General features: G+C 35.7%; 1 protein-coding gene across 1 annotated transcript; it reads left to right on the top strand.

Moving 5' to 3' along the window:
- The first annotated feature begins 3,924 nt into the window (after positions 1–3,924).
- Positions 3,925–23,294, top strand: LOC138892778 (uncharacterized). Its single transcript, XM_070176516.1, has 11 exons — positions 3,925–4,069; positions 4,795–5,034; positions 5,230–5,463; positions 5,641–5,924; positions 5,993–6,170; positions 6,316–6,465; positions 7,032–7,199; positions 7,424–7,646; positions 7,731–8,031; positions 22,810–22,912; positions 23,089–23,294. Exons 1-11 carry the CDS (start codon positions 3,925–3,927, stop codon positions 23,292–23,294), a joined length of 2,232 nt encoding a protein of 743 aa, XP_070032617.1.
- The last annotated feature ends 1,769 nt before the right edge of the window (positions 23,295–25,063 follow it).

Raw genomic sequence — 25,063 nt, 5'->3', positions numbered from 1 at the left:
GGAATTAAGCCAGGATCGCGTTCGGGGGTTAAGGACCGAGCCTGGATATCAAAAAATGTGGTGCGGCGCGTGGGGCACCGTGGCTGCCCAAAATTCCTGTTGCCTGTCAGAACAAGCTCTCTGGATTTCCCCACAACCGGCCCGCATGGCGCGTCACCCCATGCAGCGCGCCTGTGCAATTTTTATAGAGTTATTATCCAGTTCGCGCAGGAAAAAGGTTTTTTTGTCTGGGCCCGACCCTACTTAGTATCAATACATGTAAAAATATTATTTTAAAGATTTTTGACACATCTTAGACTTAAGGAAGCCAAGAAGGAGGTGGGGAAGCAAAAGCTCAAGGATTTCATCATTCAATTCACTCAAGACAAGGGTTTGGATTGTTTTATGTTTTTCTTTAACTTAAACATTGTTATGATGAATTACTCCATATCCATAGAGTAGTTCTCTTTAGGGTTTGATGGATTTTGTGTATTGATACTTGTTTGTAGATAATTAACTCTAGTTTTATGTATTGAATCATTTTGGATATTTTAATTGTTGCATCTATATTCACTTGTTCGTATAATCGCGAGAGGCATAACTTGTGATATTGTTACATTATATTTTGTTGGTTGAAGTCATTAATTCTTCTTGGTAATTGGAAAAGGCTAGTTGAATTGTTGATTAAACTTAGTTAGGAGGATAATCGAGAGAGGTTCTCCTAAAGACCAATCCACTACGAATTCTTGCATATCTTCACGTGCTTAAAATTGGTTCATCTTGTGAGGTTGACACTTAATCGAGAGATGAGTTTCTACTAATCAATTGAACTAATAACCAAGTAAATTCAAGAGACTCACTTGAACATTAGAAGTGAATTATCTAGAGTAAAATCCCAAACTTTTATCTTGCACCTATCCTATCAACCCTATCTTTTGCTTAATACTTGCGTTGATTGTCATTAGCTAATAGTATAGATTCTTAGTTAATTTTAGTTGTAATCACATAAACCTAAATTGTTGATCATCTTGGATAGAAATCTAGCTACAAACTACGATAATACTGTTTAACTCCAATCCTTGTGGATACGATATTTTAATTTACTATATTCGACTAGCGAGTATATTTTAGTGTATGTTTTAAGCTCGTCATTCACCTTGTGTGTAGATGTTGGATGTTGATGTTGCTGTGTTCGATGGGAACTAGATTTGAAGATGTACTTGCGTTCCGGTTATAGCTGCCTCTTGTTCATGGTAGCTCTAGACTTATGAAAAATCTGTTCATGTATATTTCAAACAGATGATGTACTTTATTTCATACCAGTTTTGTAAATTCTAAATCTTAGACGCTCATGATTTGTACTACCAGTCCTTGGAGAATGTATAAGATTCAAATATTTTCTTTCGTTTAATTGTCTTATTAAATTTCATTGGAATTGGATAGTTTATAATTGGCTTACCTAGTGGGTTGGGTTATGTGCTATCACGACTAGTTAGATTTTGGGTCGTGACGAATTATTAATTTAGTAATTGTACTAATGATTAAACATTAACGTATTAATTTAAAGTTAATTGATCATCAATTGAGTGATTCTAGTAATTATTAAATTTTAACCTATTGATTTAACTATAATTGATAATTAATTGAGTGATTGTAGTAATCATTAAATATTAACCTATTGCTTTAGCGATAATTAATTATCAATTGAGTGATTCGAGTAATTATTAATATTGACCTATTAATTTAGCGATAATCGATATCAAAGATCATATGATATGTTTGAAACATGTAATGAAATATCTTTAAAGATGTTTAAAGTTCAGGGTTGGTTTGTAATCATAATAGTATCTTATTTTAGCATATAATATAGTCTTTTTCATTAGCTTTGGAATCAAATTAAGAAAAAAAAGTTGCGGAAGACTTACTTGTGCCCGACGTCCGCGTTAAGGATTAACAAAGAAGAATAATTGTTTGATATGTTGCTTGGGTCATTATTGTTTGAGGAGTTAGAGGATACATAAGGCGTGAGGAGAGAACTAAAAAGCTTGAAAATTTCTTTGTGCAATTCAACTAACAATCAGGTACATAGATATGTAATCTTATCCCTATAGCGTGCCTTGGATTACATTAGGATTGATGTGGATATCAATTTTTTTGGAATGATGACAGGAAGCAAATTAAAAGCAATATGATAAATGCTAAACTAATTTGAGTTGCTGCCAAGTTTTTGAGATTGGGAACGTGATTAGAAATATTAAAATAATGGAAAAATTATTTTCATCTAGTAATGGACAAAGCTTTAAGGGTAAAGTGAGGATCATATTTGAATGTTGCTAAAGTATTTGGATTATTATTATGGTCATGGGTTTTGGATGGTGTTATTTAAGTATGGATATGTAATATTTTTGATATTAACACATGCTTCCTCCTCTCCATATATCAAGTGGTCCAGAATATTGTAACACTAAGCTTGATAGAGAAATACAAATATTTTTTTCACTATATGCATTGACTATATTGAGTATTCATGACTTAGAAATTAGTTAAATTGGTAGTGAAGTGAACTTATTGAGTATGTCCTGATGAACCTAGCCCAAATATTTATATATCGTGAGTTGTTGAACTCTCGAGAAGTTTGAAAGGACGAATTGGAGCTAAGATTTGAGGTGAGCTGAGGCTTATTCTCCTAATAGGAAATTTTGTTAAAACCCCCGTGCTTCATGTGTTCGATAAATATAAGCCATGTCTTCTTGTACTCCATTTCACATTTCACTCCACTCTTATAAGTATTACTTTATCTGTGATAGAATTTCTAGCTTACTTGTATTACCACTTGTTATATGCCTTTGTGATAATTAAGTTCAATTCAATATTCAGTTTCACCATTCATTCATGCATTAAATGTGATCACATTCAGAAGGGAGAGCTAGCTGACCTCCCCGTGCGTGAGTGCCACCAGGGCCAGGGTTAGCTACCCCACGCTCGTAGGGGATATTGTTTGTTGGGAAGATAGGCTGACACTTCCCGTGCGTGTTGCCAGATCTCACGTACGCAGGACCACTATGTGTAACCTAAATTCTATTTCATTTTAACTATTACTTAAAGTTCCAATTTTAGTTATATGTTTACATGTTCAGCTTACAGTTTCAGTCTTCAGCCCATTATCAGTTGTCAGATCTTAAACTGCTTACATGCTTTATGTCGATATCTTTTCTTCTTGTTATGTTTATCCCACAAGGTCTCGCTCCGCCTTCTTAGGGGGGTAGCCTATGAGACTTGCTGCGTATCACGTCGTGATACTTAGCCCGTGAGGGCCTGTTTTCGCTTTTCATGGATGAAGATATTAATGATCATATTCCCGGCCCTATATGATAGAACTAGCTTTCAGCTCAGCTACTCCCCACTTCTCTCCTCGGTGGGGACTCAAATTTAGTATTTATTTACATTGTTTTAGCATTTGGGGTATTCCCCGAGGACGTAAATGTTGAGTATTCTTAGAGGCTCATGACTTAGTCTAGTAGATATTATACATTTTCTATTCTCAACTTGGTATTTCGTTGAGATTTATAACTTAGTTCTCAGATTGAATTTAGTTTTCAGCTAATAAATATGCCATGACCTTATTTTTGGGTTAATTCAGTTATCATGATTCTTAGCACATCTTAGTATGGGTTCATTCGAAGTGTTGCTTAGATCGGGTGCCAATCACGTCCCATCTAGTATTTAGGACAAGTTGGTATCAGAGCAGACAGGTTTAGGGAGTCCTAGGGAGTCATTAGCCGTGTCTAGTAGAGTCCCATTTATGTGTATGTTCTGCACCATACTTATATATGGGTGGTTGCAGGACAAATTAGGAAAATTTCTTTTCTTTGATTCTTATATTGTGCGTTAGAGCTAAATGTTTCAGAATCCTTACAATCCTTACGTCTCCCGTTTCAGAACAATATGGTTAAAACAAGATCAACTTTATCATATGTTGCTAACAATATTGTGATACCAACTAGTAATCATCAAGAAGCACCATCTGAGGTGCAGACTGCACTTATGGTACTAGCTGCTGTTAGAGGTCCTGGCAACAGTAGAGGCCGAGGTCTGAATGCCAGGGGTAGAGGTTGAAATGCCAGGGGTAATCAGGCTCATGGTAGGGCCACTGGACAGGCACATTCTCCTCCTCAGCAGGTTGATAATGATCAGGTAGAAGTCGCACCCCCTTTTAACCCACTCAGGGAGAATCAACCACAGCAACGTGATGATCGAATTAACAAAATTTTGGACTTTTTCGAGTCTTAGCCCCTCCGACTGGTGGTTGGGCTGCACCTGTCCATGCTCCTCCTCAGGACCCTCATGATTTAGATGAAGAAATTATAGAATATGATTTTCAATCTCCACCCGGGGTACCACCACCTGCTGTCCCTGCAAATATTACCCATCCAGTGCAGCTATCAATAGGAAGAATCGATCCACATGCATTTATGAGATTAAAACCTCCTACTTACAATGGTACAGACAAGCCGAAAGAACCAATGTTATTTTTGGAAGAGATAGAGGAAATGTTTATTTCTTTGGGTTGCCTTGAAACACAAGCCACAAAGTTAATTGGGTTTCACTTGAAGGGTAGAGCAGGGAAATAGTGGAGAGGTTACAAGAAGGCCAAAGATTTAGATGAAGAAATTATAGAATATGATTTTCAATCTCCACCCGGGGTGCCACCACCTGCTGTCCCTGCAAATATTACCCATCCAGTGCAGCTATCAATAGGAAGAATCGATCCACATGCATTTCTGAGATTAAAACCTCCTACTTACAATGGTACAGACAAGCCGAATGAGCCAATGTTATTTTTGGAAGAGATAGAGAAAATGTCTATTTCTTTGGGTTGCCTTGAAACACAAGCCACAAAGTTAATTGGGTTTCACTTGAAGGGTAGAGCAGGGAAATGGTGGAGAGGTTACGAGAAGGCCAAAGATTTTGCATTAATGCCACTTACTTGGCCACAGTTTAAAAAAGTTTTCAGGGCCAAGTTTTTGCCTAGCAGTCGGATGGATGAGCTTCGACGTTAGTTCGAACATCTTAAATAGGGCACCATGTCAGTGACTGAATACGAGATGGAATTCACAAACTTGGCAGAATATGCACCTAATTTGATACCGAGAGAGAGAGAAAATATTAGAAGGTTCATTGAATGCTTGAATCCACATATGGGAAAAGATATGACTTTGCATCAGGATAATAAGACTTATCTTTAAATAGTTAATATTGCTACGCGCAAAGAGGCTATTGATAAAATTGCCAAGGATGCTAGAGAAAATAGCAAGAAGTCTAGAACCACAAGTAGTTATAGTGCACTTTCAGTTGGGGTAAAGAACATGAATCATTCAGCTCAAAGTCAGTCAATAGCTCACTCGTCTCCATATCCAACTCTATTCAGGCAGGGCCAAGAGAGTAAGGGTCAGGCCCATCAGGGGCACAATTCAACTAGTCAAGGTCAGAACCGATTTTCCTTTCCTATCTATCCTACATATAACAAAAGATATCTCGGGCAGTGCCTTTTGGGTTAGAGAGGATGTTATCACTGCTATGATCCAGGTCACCTTATGAAAGATTGTCCACAACTTGGGAAAGCTCCATGGAAGGCTCCAGCTACTTAGGCAATATCCACAGGCAATTCTTTTGTTGCACGTCCTCCAGTTCGGTCCCCTAACACTCAGACTGGGCATGGTGCAAATAGAGGTGGAGCTCAGAGAGGAGGTGGGCCAGCCAGACTTTATGTAGTTCTAGACAGACAGAATGCTGAGGCGTCTAACAAAGTTATTACATGTATTCTCTCAGTTTGTGGTCGTCCTGCTTATGTATTAAATGATCCTGGTTCAACTTTCTCCTATGTGTCTACTTATTTCTCTATCGAGTTTGAAAAAGCACCAGAACAATTAAAGTATCCGTTTGAGGTTTCCGCACCTATTGAGAATCCGTTAAAGTTCAAAGTATATTCAAAAATTATGTCATCACCGTTTAGGATCGAGAAACTTTAGCTGATTTGAACTTATTAGATATGGTTGACTTTGACATCATAGATGGCATGGAGTGGTTATCCTCTTGTCATGCTACAGTTGATTGCCACGCAAAGAGAGTCAGATTCTCCTTCATTGGGGAAGATCCCATTTTAATTAGAGGTGAAGTGGGTACATCTATGAGTAAGTTTATTTTTTTACCTTAAGGCTAGGAAGCTAGTGAGCATCAGTTGTTTGGCATACCTAGCCCATGTACAGGATATGAAAGCTAACTCCCCACTACTTGAGTCAGTACCGATTGTGAAAGAGTTTCCATAACTGTTCCCAGATGATCTTTCGGGGATACCACCAAATAGGGAGATTGAGTTTGGCATAGACACATTGCCAGGAACTCATCCAATCTCGATTTCTCCTTACATAATGGCTCCAACTGAGCTAAATGAAATCAAGAAGCAATTACAAGACCTTTTAGATAAGGGTTTTATTCGACCAAGTGTTTCACCCTAGGGTGCTCCAGTGTTGTTCGTGATGAAAAAGGAAGGTTCCCTACAGATGACTTATTTGATCAGTTACAAGGTTTTAGATATTTCTCAAAATTAGATATGAGATCAGGATACCATCAGTTAAAAATTAGAGAAGTAGACATCCTGAAAATAGCTTTCAGGGCTCGATATGGCCAGTATGAATTTTTAGTGATGTCTTTTAGGTTGACCAATGCACCAACGACGTTTATGGACTTAATGAACAGAGTCTTCAAGCCTTTCTTAGATGCCTTTGTCATAGTATTTATAGACGATATTATAGTGTATTCCCGCAGCCGGGAAGAGCATAAGAATCATTTAAGAATAGTTTTTCAGATACTCAAGGAGCGTCAACTTTATGCCAAATTCTCTAAATGTGAATTTTGGCTCGGTACAGTTATATTTTTGGGACACATGATTTCGAGAGAAGGCATTAGAGTAGACCCTCACAAAATAGAAGCAATTAAAAGTTTGCCTATGCCAATGACCCCTACAGAGATTCATAGTTTTCTGGGATTGGCAGGTTACTACCGTCGTTTTGTAGAAGGGTTCTCTTCACTAGCTGCCCCATTGACAAAGTTAACTCATAAAAATGTGAAGTTTCAATGGTCTGAAGCTTGTGAGAAGAGTTTTCAGGAACTCAAGAACAGGTTGACTACAACCCCAATCCTGACTCTACCTACCACTACAGGTAGTTTTATGATCTATTGTGATGCTTCTAGAGTGGGGTTAGGATGTGTTCTTATGCAGAATGACAAGGTAATTGCTTATGCTTCTAGGAAGTTAATGAATCATGAGAGGAATTATCCTACCCATGACCTTGAGCTAGCAGCAGTTATTTTTGCTCTAAAAATATGTCGTCACTACCTTTATGGAGAGCAATGTGATGTTTATACAGATCATAAAAGTTTGCAGTATATATTCAAGTAGAAAGAGTTGATCCTGAGACAGTGCAGGTGGTTGGAATTGCTAAGGATTATGACTGTAATATCCTTTATTATCCGGGCAAAGTGAATGTGGTTGCTGATGCTCTGATCAGAAGATCCATGGGGAGTTTGGCCAGGTTGTCTGTGGTCAAACGTCCAATAGTAAAGAAAGCGCAACAAATAGCTAGCCGATGGGTTCGTCTTGATGAGAAGTATGATGAAAGGGTGATAACAAGTATGGGTGCTAAGTCTACTTTAGTAGAGCAAGTTAAAGCCAAATAATGCGATGATGCTAGCTTGCTTAAGCTCAAGGAAGGTATCCTTAGTGGCAAGATTAAGAATTTTTCACTTGATGAAAATAGTGTGATGAGACTTAATGGTCGCTTATGCGTGCCTAATGTAGATGATCTTCGAAGAGCAATTATGGTGGAAGCTCATAACTCCAAATATTCAATATATCCAGGTTCTACTAAAATGTATCATGATCTAAAGGATATTTATTGGTGGAATAATATGAAGCGTGATATTGCAGATTTTGTATCGCGATTCTTTAACTGCCAGCAAGTAAAAGCTGAACGAATAAATATGGATTTTATGGTTAGGTTGCCGCAAACTTTTAAGAAATATGACTCTATTTGGGTCATAATAGACTGACTCACTAAGTCAGCTCACGTTTTGCCAGTCAAAACAACCTACACAGCACCTCAGTATGCAGCATTATACATAAAAGAAATTGTTCGGTTGCATGGTTTCCCGTGTCCATTTGTCACGACCCAAAATCTCACCTGTCGTGATGGCGCCTATCTCAATACTAGGCAAGCCGACAATCTCAATAAACTTCCATATCATTTATGTTTAAAAACAAAATGATTAAATTCAGCAGAAGAAAATTCACAAATACATATATAAACACTCCCATAATCCAGTGTCACTGAGTACATGAGCATCTAATATGAATACAAAGTCAAACTGACAAAATCATTGTCTGAAAATATAGAACAGTACAATAATTAAACAGGAAGGAAATCAAGTCTGCAGACGCCAAGCATCTACCTTGATAGTCCCCAACATAATTACCTTCGAAATCTAGCAGCCGCCGCATCCGGGAGCACCTGGATCTGCACACGAGGTGCAGAGTGTAGTATGAGTACAACTAACTCAATAAGTAACAAGACTAACCTATGGGCTAAAAGCAATGATTAGCTCCGTAGGTACAATCTAGTATAAATAATGGTATAGAAATGTAGGCATGCTTTCAAGTTCAACAGTTAAACTCAGTACAAGCGAAATAGATCAATACTGCACGATATGAGGAATATGACATCTCAGTGGAAAGACCTCATGTAATACTAGTCACAAATCATTCGGTCACTCGGTACTGTTTATGGCCAATCCGGCCCAGGGGTGTTCCAACCCGTATATATATACACATCGACTGACAGTCAGTCACTCAGTACCGTATAAGGTCAATCTAGCCCTGGGGAAATTTATCCTCAAATGTAAATGATACGGACAAGATCCATGTCCAGGTAAATTCATTACAATATTAATAAGTAAGGCAAGTCCATGCCCTAGGAAAATCCATCCCGAATATATATATAATCATCGTAAGGCAAGTCTATACCCTGGGAAGTCCATCCCGAATATATATAATCATCTATGCTCACTGGGGGTTTGTACAGACTCCGGAGGGGCTCCTTCAGCCCAAGCGTAATACAAAGCCAATGTGGCCTACTGCAGGCGGGAAGTCCCGATCCGTATAATAACAAAGCCTATAACGCCTTCTGCAGGCGGGCATCCCTGATACATAAAATAGTAGAGCCAATAAGGCATGCTGTAGCCGGACAGCCCCGATTAAGAACAATAATAATGTATAAAGCCATTCTGGCCTGCTGCAGGCGGGCAACCCTGATCCATTTAATAATAACATATTTAAAGCCAATATGGCCTGCTGCGGCGCGCAGCTCGATCCCATAAATATCCTCACAATGGACGAATATGACTGAGTGTGAAATGTATATTTTTGAAACAATTAATTCAACAGCAATATGACCCATGGGTCCCAAAAATATCGGCACGTAGCCTACACATGATCTTTAATAAAAGCCTCAGCTCAATTTCTCTAACATGTTAAGATAATAACATGATTCTTTAATCTTTACAACTGCCAGGATTTATTCAAGACACAATTTATATGGTGCACGTCCACATGCTCGTCACCTATCGTGAGTGTCACCTTCAAACAATTTATATCATACCAAATTCGGGGATTCATACCCTCATAACCAAGTTTAGAAGTGTTACTTACCTCAAACCGTGTAATTCTTTACTCTGGTATGCCTGCGCCTCGTGAATTTGCCTCCAAACGCCTCGAATCTAGCCACAATTAATTTGGTTCAATCAACACAAATTATAGGAATTAATTCCAAATCAAAATATTATTTTTTTTCACAAAATCCGAAATTACACTCAAACAATCGCTCGTGGGGCCCACATCTCGGAACCCGACAAAAGTTATAAAATATGAATGCTCATTCAACCACGAGTCAAACCATATAAAGTTTGCTCAAATCCGACATAAACTCGACCCTCAAATCTCCAAATTAACCTAAGAGGGTTTTCACAATTTTCCAATTTAATTTACCAATTAAATGTTAAAAAAATCATAGATTCAGGTAATTTAACCAATATTGAGTTAAGAACACTTACCCCATTATTTTCCTTGAAAATCTCCCAAACATCGCCTCTTCCCGAGCTCAAATCCGTCAAAAAATGGAAAATGGGTCAGAACATAAATCTGCTGCACAGTCAATTACCCTATGCAATCACGGCAAAACATCGGTGATTGTGAAACATAAAATTTTTCTAGCCCGTTTTTATTCTATGTGATCGCGGCCATTCTCCCGCGATCGCGAAGAACAAATTCCCCAACAGCCATGTCCAACTTTTTTCGGATAACCTCTAGTATAATGGTCATAACTTTTTGTACACAACTTCAAACAACAAATGGTTCACATTTCTGAAAACTAGACACAAAGGATTACAACTTTTATTTTTGGATCACCTCCAAATTCCTTATATATTGTGAGATATAAGCTTCCAAAGTCGGGTCAGTGCAGTAGATAATTTCCTCTACGCGATCGCGATAGGCCTTCCGCGATCGCGATTCACTGACCATTTTTTCCCATTTTGTTCTTCGCTATCGCGGCCAATTCCACGTGATCTCATAGCACACTGCTGTAGCAAAAAAAACAGCAGCTTTAAATGGCCTAGAAATGGTCCGAAACCATCCCAAAACTCACCCGAGGCCTTCAGGACCTCAACCAAATACACCATCAAGTCCCAAAACATCATACGAACTAGTCGAATCCTTGAATCATATAAAACAACACTAAAACCCCGAATCGCACCTCAATTCAAGCCTAATGAACTTTGAATTTTCAAATTCTATATCTTGTGCCGAAATACATCAAATCAATCCGGAATGACTTCAAAATTTGCACACAAGTCATAAATGACATAATGAAGCTATTCCAATTTTCAGAATTGGATTTCGACCTCGATATCAGAAAGTCAACCCCCCGGTCAAATTTCCCAAAAAATCAACTTTCGGCATTTCAAACCTAATTCCACTACGGACCTCCAAATAATTTTTCGGACACGCTCCTAAGTCCAAAATCACCATATGGAGCTATTGGAATCATCAAAACTCTATTTCGGGGTCGTTTACACATAAGTCACTATCCGGTCAACTATTTCAACTTAAGCTTCCAACATGAAATTTATTCTTCCAAGCTAACTCTGAAATACCTTAAAACAAAAACCAACAATTCACCCAAGTCATAATACCTCGTAGGAAGTTATTCAAGACTTCAAATAGTTGAAAGGAGCATAAATGCTCAAAACAACCGGTCGGGTCGTTACACCATTATTTCTGACAGGGGTGCTCATTTTATTGCCCAATTTTGGAAGAGTTTTCAGGAAGGTCTCGGTACCCGAATTAATCTAAGTACGACTTTTTACCCTTAAACAAATGGGCAGGCTGAGAGGACAATTCAGACCTTAGAAGATATGTTACGAGCATGTGTTCTCGATTTTAAAGAAAATTGGGATGATCATCTACCTTTGATTGAGTTCGCATATAATAATAGTTATCAGGCAAGTATGCAGATGGCCCCATTCGAAGCCCTATATAGGAGGAGGTGTCGTTCGCCTATAGGATGGTTTGAGATAGGTGAAACAAATCTTATTGGACCAAACATAATATAAGATGCCTTGAAAAAGGTGAAACTGATTCAAGAACGACTTAAAACAGCTCAAAGCCGTCAAAAGTCATACTCAGATATAAGACGCCGCGATCTTGAGTTCAAAGAGGATGACATGTATTTTTAAAAGTATCTCCAATGAAGGGCATCATGAGGTTTGGTATAAAAGAAAAGCTTAGCCCGAGGTATATAGGGCCTTATCCAATTCTTGAAAGGATTGGGCTTGTGGCGTATTGACTAGCTCTACCTCCAGAGTTATCTTTAGTACATCTAGTTTTTCATGCGTCTATGCTAAAACAGTACTTTCACTACCCGAGTCATGGAATTGATAGGCAGGAGATAGAGGTTGATAATTCTCTATCCTATGAGGAGGTCCCCGTAGCTATATTAGACAGACATGTTCGTAGACTTCGAACTAAGGATGTCGCTTCGGTAAAAGTAATGTGGAGCAATAACTCAGTTAAAGAAGCTACTTGGGAGTCTGAACAAGCTATGATGATAAAGTATCCCTATTTGTTTGAAATTTCAGGTATGTAACTCATTTTAAACTTTTTAAAGTTATAAATTGCGGAGTTACGTGATATTAATGCTTATAGTGGCCTGTAGTAGCACAAATGTATAAATCGGAGTATCATAATATTTTATGTCATTGGAGTAGGTATATTAGGCGAAATATTGTTATTGGGTTGTTGGACATGTCGTAAATTTATGGATAGCTCCGGTTACAGGGGAGACTCTATCGAAAGTTTTAAAAATTTGGAGAGTTAATGAAACATCTGAGTCCCTAAGGTTCTAAGAATGCAAGATTCCAAAGAAAATATTTCAATTCCTAAGAATGACTACGGTTCCATGTTCGAGGATAAACGATATTTAAAGGGGGGAGAATGTAATACCCCGTCAGTTTTGGATTAATTTAACCTTAAATATGAAAATAGAGCTTATGGATGGAATAACCAAAGTTTTGTTTGACTTGGAGGCCAGAAACGCGGCTGACAATATATGAGACCATCAATAGCCTTGTAAATACCATTTACTTGATTAAGAATATATAAATTGGGCCAAACTTTAAATTAAATGAGGAAACAAGTGGGCCAACCCAACTTCTTAGTGTTCCATACTTTACAGAGCCTTAAAATGGCTTAAGGAAAAAAAATTAAACTTCATTAGCTTTGGAATCAAATAAAGAAAAAGAACATGCGTAAGACTTACTTGTGCCCGACGACCGCATTAAGGATTAACAAAGAAGAACAATTGTTTGATCTGTTGCTTGGGTCATTATTGTTTGAGAAGTTTTAGGATACATAATTGGTGTGAGGAGAGAACTAGAAAGTTGAAAATTTCTTTGTGCAATTCAACCAAAAATCAGGTATATAAACATATATTCTTATCCCTAAAACGTGCCTTAGATTATATTAGGATTGATGAGGATATCAAATTCTTTGGAATGATAACAAGAAGTAAATTAAAAGCAATATAATAAATGCTAAACCAATTTAAGTTGCTGCCAAGTTTTTGAGATTGGAAACGTGATTAGAAATATTAAAATAATGGAGAAATTATTTTTGTCTAGTAATGGACAAAGCTTTAAGGGTAAAGTGAGGATCAGATTTGAACGTTGCTAAAGTATTTGGATTATTATTATGGTCATGGGTTTTAGATGATGTTATTTAAGTATGGACGTATAATATTTTTGATATTAACACATGTTTCCTCCTCTCCATGTATCAAGTGGTCAAGGATATTGTAGCAGTAAGCTTGATAGAGAAATACAAATATTCTTTTCACTATATGCATTGATTATATTGAGTAATTCATGACTTAGAAATTAGTTCAATTGGTGATGAATTGAACTTGTTGAGTATATCCTGACTAGCCCATATTTGTATATCGTGAGTTGTTGAACTCCCGGGAGGTTTGAAAGGACGAATTGGAGCTAAGATTTGAGGTGAGTTGAGGCTTATTCTCCTATTAGGGAATTTTGTTAAAACCCTCGTGCTTCATGTGTTCGATAAACATAAGCCATGACTTCTTGTACTCCATTTCTCATTTCACTCCACTCTTATAAGTATTACTTTATCTGTGATAGAATTTCAAGCTTACTTATATTACCACTTGTTATGTGCCTTTGTGATAATTAAGTTCAGTTCAATATTCAGTTTCAACATTCATTCATGCATTAAATGTGATCACATTCAGAAGGGAGAGCTAGCTGACCTCCCCGTGCGTGAGTGCCACCAGGGCCAGAGTTAGCTACCCTACGCTCGCAGGGGTTATTGTTTGTTGGGAAGATAGGCCGACACTTCCCGTGCGTGTATCCGGATCTCACGTACGCAGGGCCACTGCGTGTAACCTAAATTCTATTTCATTTTAACTATTACTTAAAGTTCCAATTTTAGTTATATGTTTACATGTTCAGCTTATAGTTTCAGGCTTCAGCCCATTATTCATTGTCAGATCTTAAACTGCTTACATGCTTTATGACGATATCTTTTCTTCTTGTTATGTTTATCCCAGAAGGTCTTGCTCCGCCTTCTTGGGGGGGTAGCCTATGAGACTTGATGGGTATCCCGTCGTGATACTTAGCCTGTGAGGGCCTGTTTTTGTTTTTCATGGATGCAGATATTGTTGATCAAGTTCCCGACCCTACATGATAGAACTAGCTTTCAGCTCAGCTACTCCCCACTTCTCTCCTCGGTGGGGACTCAAATTTAGTATTTATTTATATTGTTTTAGCATTTGGGGTATGCCCCGAGGACGTAAATGTTAAGTATTCTTAGAGGCTCATGACTTAGTCTAGTAGATATTATATAGTTTCTATTCTCAACTTGATATTTCGTTGAGATTTATAACTTAGTTCTCAGATTGAATTTATTTTTCAGCTAATAAATATGCCATGACCTTATTTTTGGGTTAATTCAGTTATCATGATTCTTAGCACATCTTAGTATGGGTTCACTCGAAGTGTTGCTTAGATAGGGTGCTAATCACGTCCCACCCCAGTATTTGGGGTGTGGCATTTTAGGAGGTTTAACTAAACTCCCATGTTGATATCTCTTTTGAGCTTTTCATGACAGATTAAAAAGTTGTCACATCATTGGTTCTCTCTCTCAATTTTTCTACATTTTTCTCGCATGTCTCATCCATAATTGATTCTTCTGTAGCCTCTTTTTCTTCTCTAGAATTTTTTCCAGATGTCTCTATCTCTTCTGCATTTTCGTCTCCATTTTTTTGTCCTTCTACATGTTCCTTAGTTTGCTCCTCTTCTTTTTCTTCTTCTTCATCTTCTTTAGTTGTCTCCTCTATTTTTGTTTTTCCTCATTATCTTCTTTTTTTTCATTCTATTTTTCTAGTTCTCTAACATTCTCTAATTATTTTACTATATTTTCTCCTACTTTTTCAGCATTGTGCCCTTTATAAGAATCTTTTTTTCTTCTTCAATGATACTCTATCCTCCTCTTATAAATTAAGTAGATGTGACTTCCACTTCAGGTACAATGAGAATTGCTTCTTTTACCTCATGCTCATGTGGTGTCCTAATTCTTTTGTTAGGTCTTTTGGAAGGAAATTCACCCCTTCCTCCTCTCTTTGACCCACATTCCTTTGTTATTTTATCTACATAAAAAGTAAGTAAAAACCATCAACAAAATAAGCAAATAATTTTGCTACTAATATAGAAAAAAAAACAGTAAATAATCATTATGTTTTGTGAAACATCTTTAAGGATGGTTAACTTTTTATGAGATGTTTAACATTTGGATATTTCAAACATTTATAAGGAAGTTTCAACACTCCATGGATGTTTGAAAATATTTCAAAAGATGTTTGAAACGTTAGGACATAATATCGTTAATCAAACCCAGCAAATATTGCAATAACTTCAAAAAATGCACAACAACTACACAACAATAGCAGCAATGACACAAAAACTCTAGATTTTCGACACAAACAACATCAATTGCACAACAACTCTATATTTTCACTTCGCCACTACATGTCATCATGGATAAAGATGATTAATTCTTTCGGATCAATTATTGTTCGCCGGATGTAATAATCTGTTTAAGATTTTTGATAATTAGATTGTAATGAATTATGCCTAAGAAAAAAAGAGAGAAGCTAACAATCTTGAAACTTATCTAATGCAACTATTATTTTCTAGGGGTTGTTAGTTAATGATAAGTAACAATAATGAAAACAAAAAAATATTTTCAGCAAGCCATAATTTAAAGAGGACTGAATACACATGTATTAACTTTCTAGTAATAAAGAAACATGAAAATTAAAGTAAAGTGCTCATTTACTTATTCAGCCATAATTTGAAATCGGTTCTCCAAGATCACTTATATTAATAACTTATGAAGTTCTGATCATCTGAATCAAGCTAACCCATGAAGTTCTAACCATTTGAATCGAGTTAACCCATGAAAAAGTAATAGTATAAGATTTACAATAATGGCACCTTTAAACCCTAAAAACATTTAATTTAGGTTTCATCTATGAAGTAAAGAAAATTAGAAAATTTTTTACCTTGATAATGAAATTTCGAGTTCACAGCAAATTTTGAATAGAATTTTAAAGCAGGTCAGTGGTCAAAGTAGCAAGGAGCTAGTGATTAGTTGAACTTCTTTGCCCCAAAGTCGACCCTTTTTTAGTTGAGAGAGTTGGGAGAAAAATACTTTTGAAAAAGTGGGGCTTGTTATAAAATAAAAGTAATTTAGTAAAACATGAAGACATGTTATGAAATAAAAGCAATTTAGCAAAACATGAACAAGAAATAGAGATAGAGAGAAGGAAGAGATTTTCTTCTTCAATTGTGTGTATTTTCCTATCTATTACAAGGCCTTTATATAGGCATGAAAAGTGAAGAAAAATATGTCATTGAATATGTCATTAAGCATAGAAATATGTTATTGAATATGTCATTAAGCATTTGAGAAGATCATGGAGGAAGAGTAGACATCCACCATAATTTAATTTTTCTTATAACACTCCCCCTTGGATGTCCATAGATAATGTACCTCATTAAAACTTTATTAGAAAAAAAAACCCTATGGGAAAAAAAAATTCTAGTGAGGGAAAAAGAGTACACATATTTAGAAATACGCCTTTTGGTTGCCTCGTTAAAAACCTTACAAGGAAAATCCAGTGGGACAAAACCTTGTAAGGAAAAAAGAGTACAATGCGTATTAACTCCCCCTGATGAGAGCATCAATTCACATCCTTGAGCCTTCGCATCCCAATCTTCTACACTAGTTTCTTGAAGGTTGACGTTGGTAGAGATTTGGTGAATAAATCAGCCATATTATCACTTGAACGGATCTGTTGCACATTGATATCACCATTCTTTTGAAGATCATGTGTAAAAAATAACTTTGGTGAAATGTGCTTTGTCCTATCCCATTTTATGAATCCTCCCTTCAACTGGGATATGCATGTTGCATTGTTTTCATACAAAATTGTGGGTGGTTTGTCACACTTCAAACTATATTTGTCTCGAATAAGGTGTATTATAGACCTTAACCATACACATTCTCGACTTGCTTCATGAATAGCAATTATCTCATCATGATTAGATGAAGTAGTCACGATTGATTTCTTAGTCGATCTCCAAGATATGGCAGCCTCCATATGTAAACACATAGCCTGTTTGAGATCGAACCTTTTGTGGGTCATATAAATACCCAGCATCGGCATAACCAACAAGATCGGGACTGCAATCATTTTCATAAAATAATCTCATACCGATAGTCCTTTTTAGATACCGCAATATGTGTTTGATTCCATTCCAATGTCTCCTTATAGGGGCAGAGCTATATCTTGTTAAAACATTAACTGAAAAAGTTATGTCAGACCTTGTAATGTTAGAAAGATACATTAGTGCACCAATTGCACTAAGATATGGTACGTCGGGACCAAGAAGCTCTTCATTATTTTCATGAGGTCGGAATAGATGTGCTTTATCCATATAAAATCGCTTTAAAATCATTTTAGTGTATGTTGATTGATAGACAAAAATTTCATCTTTCATATACTCAATTTGTAGACCAAGACAAAATTTTGTCTTTCCAAGATCTCATTACAAATTCTTTCTTTAGATAGTCTACTACTTTAGGAAGCTCTACTGCTTTAGGAAGCTCCCTAGGAGTTCCAATGATATTTAAATCATCAACATACACGGTGATTATAACAAATTTACATCCAGATCTTTTTATAAAGACACAAGGACAAATTGAATCATTCTTGTACCCTTCTTTCAATAGGTACTCACTCAGGCGATTATACCACATGTGCCCTAATTGTTTCAATCCATATAAGGATTTTTGAAGCTTTATTTAATAAATTACTTGAAAACCTTAATATGCTTCAGAACAATTTAAATCCTTCAATGATTTCCATTATACGCATATCATGTTTTTCTTGTATTGCCAGATTAAAACCTGAAATGGCGACATCCACCACAGGAGAACATGTCTCTATATAATCAATGCCAGGACATTTGCAAATCTTCTTGTGACACAAGTCGTCTTTATGTCTATCGACTTGATCTTCTTTTTTTTTTTTTCCGTACAAGAACACATTTATACCTCAACTGGCTTTATACTTTCAGGTGTTGGGACTATCCGTCCAACTTCATATTTTTCATGTGAAATCAATTTTCATTGCGTATTTTTCATTTGGCCAATTATTTATCTGTCCAAATTTCATGACAGATTTGAGCTCAAGATCCTCGTCAATATTAATAATATTGAGCGCTACATTATATTAACAATATCGTCGACGATCATTTTATATCGGTTCTACTATTATTCAATAAAGACATAACTTATTGAGATCTCTTTATCTTATTATTTTCAGGTACCTGAGCCTCTCCCATGAGGTCTTATGAAGTGTTATGTCGTGGTGCTCTTCTAGAGCACTTGCCTCCTTATTATGACCATCTTGAACATTTGCTCCTCTCCTTCTTCAAGGAGTTTTATCTTTGGAACCGATTAGTCTATTATGCTTTATGCATGCCATGGACTCTATTCATTATGAACTTTATTTTATTTGGAGCATTAGCAGCTGAATATGATATTTAGCTTTGGATCAGCAAATACGCCCGGCAATATTTTACAAATGAATTATCACTTGAACTTCAAGTTCACATTTTCTCGTACGAGAATCTCGATGTACTCATAATAATTCATTACATGCATTACTTTTTCAGCTGTCCATTTTCTCCTCCTATTGTTAGGATCCCCAACACATATCCCTAGCCTTATTTGGGGATCCATCTTTGTGCATTGTGGTGGAACAATTAAATCATATAGCACATTCATATTTCTAGATGAAAATTATTTGGTTCCTGACCCTGAACCGATTGTGATAGGGAGAACTTATCATAACTTGGCTAGATGCTTACAAGTGCTGTTGTATATTAAATAATACATCAAATACCAAATTTTATTTTGGCAATTTTGTTCTCATAACCAATGGTTTAGATATAATTGGAGGCATACAATTTCTACTAAACCAACTTGGATTTAAACCAGTATTATCAAGATAAATCATCATAATTTATATTCTGGAACTGTGCTCTAATAATTTGAGCAATCAATCTTGCAAAAGCCAAACTACAAGTTGATAACAAATGCACATGTGACCATAAAATAGATGCATCTATGAAAATCATATAATAGTAAACGGTCCACATGGAAAGTGACTGGGCCCATATATTTATCACTTTTTATTCGTTCCAGAAATCAAGGGATTCAATCCCTAACCTTAACTGGTATATCATGAGAATAAGCAGCACAAGAGAATTCTTGAAGAATCTTATATTTCTTCAATATATGCCAATGTAATTCTCAATTAATTTTTTCGCATCATAATTGAACCGAGATGGTCAACCGGTCATGCCAACTAATATTTATTTCAGTAAACCTCTAGTTTACTTGTGGCTTGTGATTGCATCATCATGCTTATACTTGTGTAGTACAAATAAAAAAAAGTCAGGTAACCTTTCATATTTACCCGGTATGATTATAGTAATATAAAGATATTCAATCTTCTTTTCATTTATAGTCTCAATATGCCAACCACTTTGGCTAATATATTTGTAAATCAAAATATGTCTTTTGAGACTTACTACAATATTAATGTTATGAACAATTTCATTCATCCGGGTAGTAACAAATTAGTTCTTTCAGAGCTCTTAACCGTTTTTGTACTACAAGATCTTTTGTCACACCATCCATATAATGAATGTCTCCTTCACAAAGAGAATCATATCATAATAATTGTAATGTTCAAAATCATCACAAGCAAAATAATTTTTTTTTTGCTTTAATTTTGCTTTTAATAACTTTCATAAGGCATGACAAAATATATTTTGGTGTATCATATGCATGCGACCAATGATATATTTATGTAACTACACAATAATATTTATTATCTTTCTTTGTCTCAAACCTCCTTTAGAGGTGAGTTGTAGTATTTATCCAACTATGCACAAGTACTTTATTATGCATAATCTTTATCATATATATATTTTCACATTCACTTTCAGGAATGAGTATGCAATCTCAATGTTTATCACAAGTCACATTCTCTTCAAAGAATTTCTCCCTTTTTATAATTACCATAGTGATAACTATTATTATTTTGGCCTTTCGCACGCCCACATTCATTGGTCAACCACTTGTCTTTATTTAGACTTAGCACTTCTATCACATTCACTTCAAGAATGGAGCAAATCAAGTGGGACAAGCTTCATGCTTTTTCATGAAAATTATATTATTTTTTCTTTAGTTATTATTATTATCAATATGGAGCATTAGGACTCAAACCCAATGCCTTACCCATATAAAGGCATGCTAGGCCATAATGCGTTGGAACTTGAATCCAACGTCTTTTCATCAACATAGTGCGTTGGGACTTGAACCCATCGTCTTACCCTCAATCTTTGGCATAATAGGCCAAAATTCACTAGGACTCGCACTCGAGCCTTTAAAATATTATTACTTCATAATTATAAGCATAAGTAAATTAACTTTCAAGAAGACATATATAACTATTTCAATCTTGAAACAGTTCCTCTGCAACAAAAATGCTAGTTAGGATATATGCCATTTTTTAAAAAAAATGATACAATCACTTTTATATTTTAATAAGTTAATTAGGGGAAAGGTGTAGATAACCTATAACTACTTATATTTCAAAGACTATAAGAACTTCACCAAAAAAATTCAATACTGAGGAATGAGCCTTATGTTTCCAACAAAAATATTTAAAGCTTAATGCATAACTGTGACTATTATAAATTATAACTATAATGAGTTTATATTGATTGTATATTCCAATGACAAATTTGCAAGGTACTGTAAAATCGCCTACATATTTGATAATTTTGCTTTTAATGAAATACATCATGTGATGGTAAAATTATTATTACTAAATTACCTTAATAATTATCTATCATAGTATGTAAAATATGAGAACATATATATACGTTGGAATATTATAATTGTCCTATAAGAGATGTAGCAAATAAAGACATACCTTTCCAGTTCTTTATTTCAGTGGATACAATTGAAAAAAATATTTTAACTAAATACTGCACATAAAGTTAATGCAAAGATATAAAAGTATGAATGGGTTTAGATGGATGTAAAACTTATCTTTGTATTATCATCCAAGACATTTTTCATTGTACTTGATCTCATTGTCTGCTTATAATTTACATAGTCTTGACATAGAAGATCATGAAATGAGCAATTCGTGCTGATAACGTGTTATAAAATAAAAGCAATTTAGTAAAATATGAAGACATGTTATGCAATAAAAGCAATTTAGCAAAACATGAACAAGAAATAGAGATAGAGAGAAGGAAGAGATTTTCTTCTTCAATTGTGTATATTTTCCTATCTATTACAAGGCCTTTATATAGGCATGAAAAGTGAAGAAAAATATGTCATTGAATATGTCATTACGCATAGAAATATGTCATTGAATATGTCATTAAGCATTTGAGTAGATCATGGAGGAAGAGTAGACATCCACCATAATTTGATTTTTCTTATAACAGGGCTCTAATAGTTGTAGGGGCTTTGATCAATGGTTTTTATTTTACCCATTTTTTTGGCTTTTTAAATTTTACCTCTTAGTTTTTCTATTTCTAATATAGCCCCCTGACCCCCTCTTAATCCCCTTAGTTATCCGATCCATTATCAATTAAATGAGGGAAATTATTACTTCGAAAAAGGGTATGATTTGTTCCTTTACTATGATAAATTGTTTAAAGTTGTCCCCCGCTATACTATTGGACCATAAAACTCCCTGTCGTCTTACTATCCTAACACATGTATCCTTAAGTGGACGAAGGTGACTCGTGGCACCCATCCGTGCCTTTTTATATCCTATATCATATTTAATCGACCCGATCCAAGATACCCCATACCCAAATCTCATAACCCGTAAAATATAACACAAAATAAACCCATTTCATTTATTTTCTCTTCTTTCTGTTTCACTCTCTAGAACTCTCTAACCTCTCTCTTTTTTGTTGACTGCCGATTTGAACAACAAATGCCATAAAGGTAATACCTTCCTCCATTAAAGTGATTCGTCTCTACTATATTATTTCTGTTAGTATTTCATCTTTTTAGTATATTTTCGTTTTAAGGAGTTTTATTCTAGGGTTTCAATTCCTTGGATTTCATCTACGTCCAACTTAAGTTTATGCAATTTCAGTTATATATTCTTATTTCTTGTCTGTTTTTAGTGTCTGCGTGCATGATTTAGGCCTTTGTTGTTTATTTATATTTGGGCTTCTCTGTTTTTTGGGATTTTGTGGGGTTATGTGGGGTTTGTTTTTTGCCTTTGTTAATAAATTATAGTTGTGTTGTTTGAAGATTATGCACTTTTTCATTGTTTCTTAACAAGGATGGTCTCCAATTGTGTGGCCATTTGATTAAAGTATTCAGATATTTTGGATTCTTCTTTAAGGAGGGGGGACCTCTTGTCATAAAATTTATTCTTTTTGTCTTTAATTATTCTTTTCCTACTACTGACTTTTACATTGTTTACGTTATGTTTTCTAAGTGCTATTTTTTATTATTGTGTTTGCTAGGTTGTTGGAGATGGTGTAGTCGACTTAATATTCAATTACGATGGTGATTGGGTTACTGAGACTGAAGTTGTCTACACAGAAAATTTGGTGAAAACTTGGCCAGGTTATGACTCCGACTTACTTTCACACATAGACATAGTGAATGAATTCACAAATGAGCTAGAATTTTTAGGGGTTCAACAACTTATAGTTGCTGCCCATCTGATAAATTTTATGTGATTGAAAGGGATGATAGTATTAGACATTTACAAAAGTTAATATGCAATGAATTCAATGTAGTGAACCTATTTGGTGTAGTTGAATATGAGCTCCCTATTTACTTTATTCCCAATATTGTACAGTATGAAGAAGAATCTAATAAAATTGTGAATGCTGTTAGTATTGATTGTAGTTTAAGTGATGCGGGGTCTAACTCTAGTACTGATTCTGAAGGATACAATTCTGAAGAATTAGAAGCACTTAAAGCACAAAAGAAAGGGAAATAACTGAAAAACTTAGTGACTACAAAGAGTTATACAAAGGTATGTCCTTTAAGGACATACCAGAAGCTAGGAAGTGTATGAAGTTGTATTCTCTGGCTAACAAGAAAAGATTGAAATTGGAGAAGAGTGACCTAGAAAGGCTTAGGTATAGTTGTGATATTGTTGGATGTCCCTTTGTTTGTTTAATATCAAAAGAAAAGTTTGGTGGGGGTTAAAATCAAGACTTTAAATGCTGAACATGATTGTGGCACTTCATTTGATAACGAAACTGTTGATTTTAGTACCATTGCACAATATTTCAAGAAGAAGTTATCTTGTAAGTACAAGGTAAGGGAGATGTTGTTAGATTTGAAGAGAATTTTTGAGCTAAATGTTAGTCATGGGAAGTGCAATAGGGCAAAAAGGATGGTATTAGAGTCACTAGATGACAGTTTATTAGATGAGTACAGTAAAGTTGAGGCTTATTCCAATGAATTGAGGGAAAGTAACCCTGGTAGTGATGTGGTTGTTACCCTTTCAAAGAGTGCACTTATAGAAGGGAGAAGAAGGTTCTTGAGTATGTGTGTGTGTTTACATGCTTTGAAGATGGGTTTCAATCTAGGATTGGGACCTTTTATTGGTCTGGATGGTACGATTTTGAAGAGCAAAGCCAAAGGCCAAGTGTTATTGGCAGTTGGACAGGATTCACTGAATCATTTTTACCCTTTGGCATGGGCAATTGTTGATAAGGAGATAAAAAATACTTGAAATTGGTTCCTACAGTTGCTTCAATCTTCTTTGTACCCAAGGAAGGGGAAGGAATCACCTTCATGTCAGATATGCAAAAGGTGAAGTTTCTGAACAATTCTGTCTACTTCAATTCAATCTTCTATTTACTTTTTACTTGATATATGTTTCTGACCAACTTTGTATGTTTTGGATAACCATTGTAGGGACTACTTGATGCGGTCAAAATAGTCCTTCCCCAGGCACATCACATGTATTGTGTTAGACATATTGAGTCTAACTAGTGCAAATAGTACAATACTAGGGAAAACAAAAAGCTTTTATGGTAGTGCATGGTGCACATATGCAGAAGATTTCAAAGATCAGCTAGAAACATTAGGGGACTTGAACAAAGATGCTGCAGAGGCAAAGGCCTGGTGTAGAGCATATATGGACACAGAATGCAAGAATAAGTCAGTTGATAATAACTTGACTGAATCCTTCAACAAGTGGATTGTGGATGCAAGGATTCCTATAATCAAGATGCTAGAGGACATCAGAATCAAGATCATGAACCTGTTAAGAGAACATGAAGAAGAAGTTAGGAGTTGGAGACATGATCTCAGTCCAAAATGCATGGACTTGTACAATGAGTACCTGTAGATTGCTCAAACAACATGTGAAGTAAATGCAAATGGGCAAAATAGCTATGAAGTTATAGAAAGATCTGACAAGCATTGGGTCAATTTGGCTGTGAAAAAGTGCACTTACACGTCATGGGACCTTACAGGAATCCCATGTCCATTTTCTATTAGCAATGAGGCATTTGTGCTGACTTATAGACACAAGATCTAGCCCGCCAGAGGAGAAAAGCTTTGGAAGATTGAATCATCTCAACCAACGGAGCCTCTAGAGCTTGTGAAGCTGGCTGGCAGACCTAAGGTTAAGAGAGATATGCAGAAGGATGAGGAAATTAAAAGATAAGGAGTGTGTTCACAGTCTAGAAAAGGAAGAATCATGACTTGTAGCAAATGTGGAGAAATAACTCATAATGCAAGGACTTGTGG

The sequence above is a fragment of the Nicotiana tomentosiformis genome, chromosome 5 (genome assembly GCF_000390325.3).
Source record: "Nicotiana tomentosiformis chromosome 5, ASM39032v3, whole genome shotgun sequence".
Classification (NCBI taxonomy): Eukaryota; Viridiplantae; Streptophyta; class Magnoliopsida; order Solanales; family Solanaceae; genus Nicotiana; species Nicotiana tomentosiformis.
The sequence above is the reverse complement of the archived record's forward strand: the minus strand, read 5'-3'. Positions and strand labels throughout refer to the sequence as shown.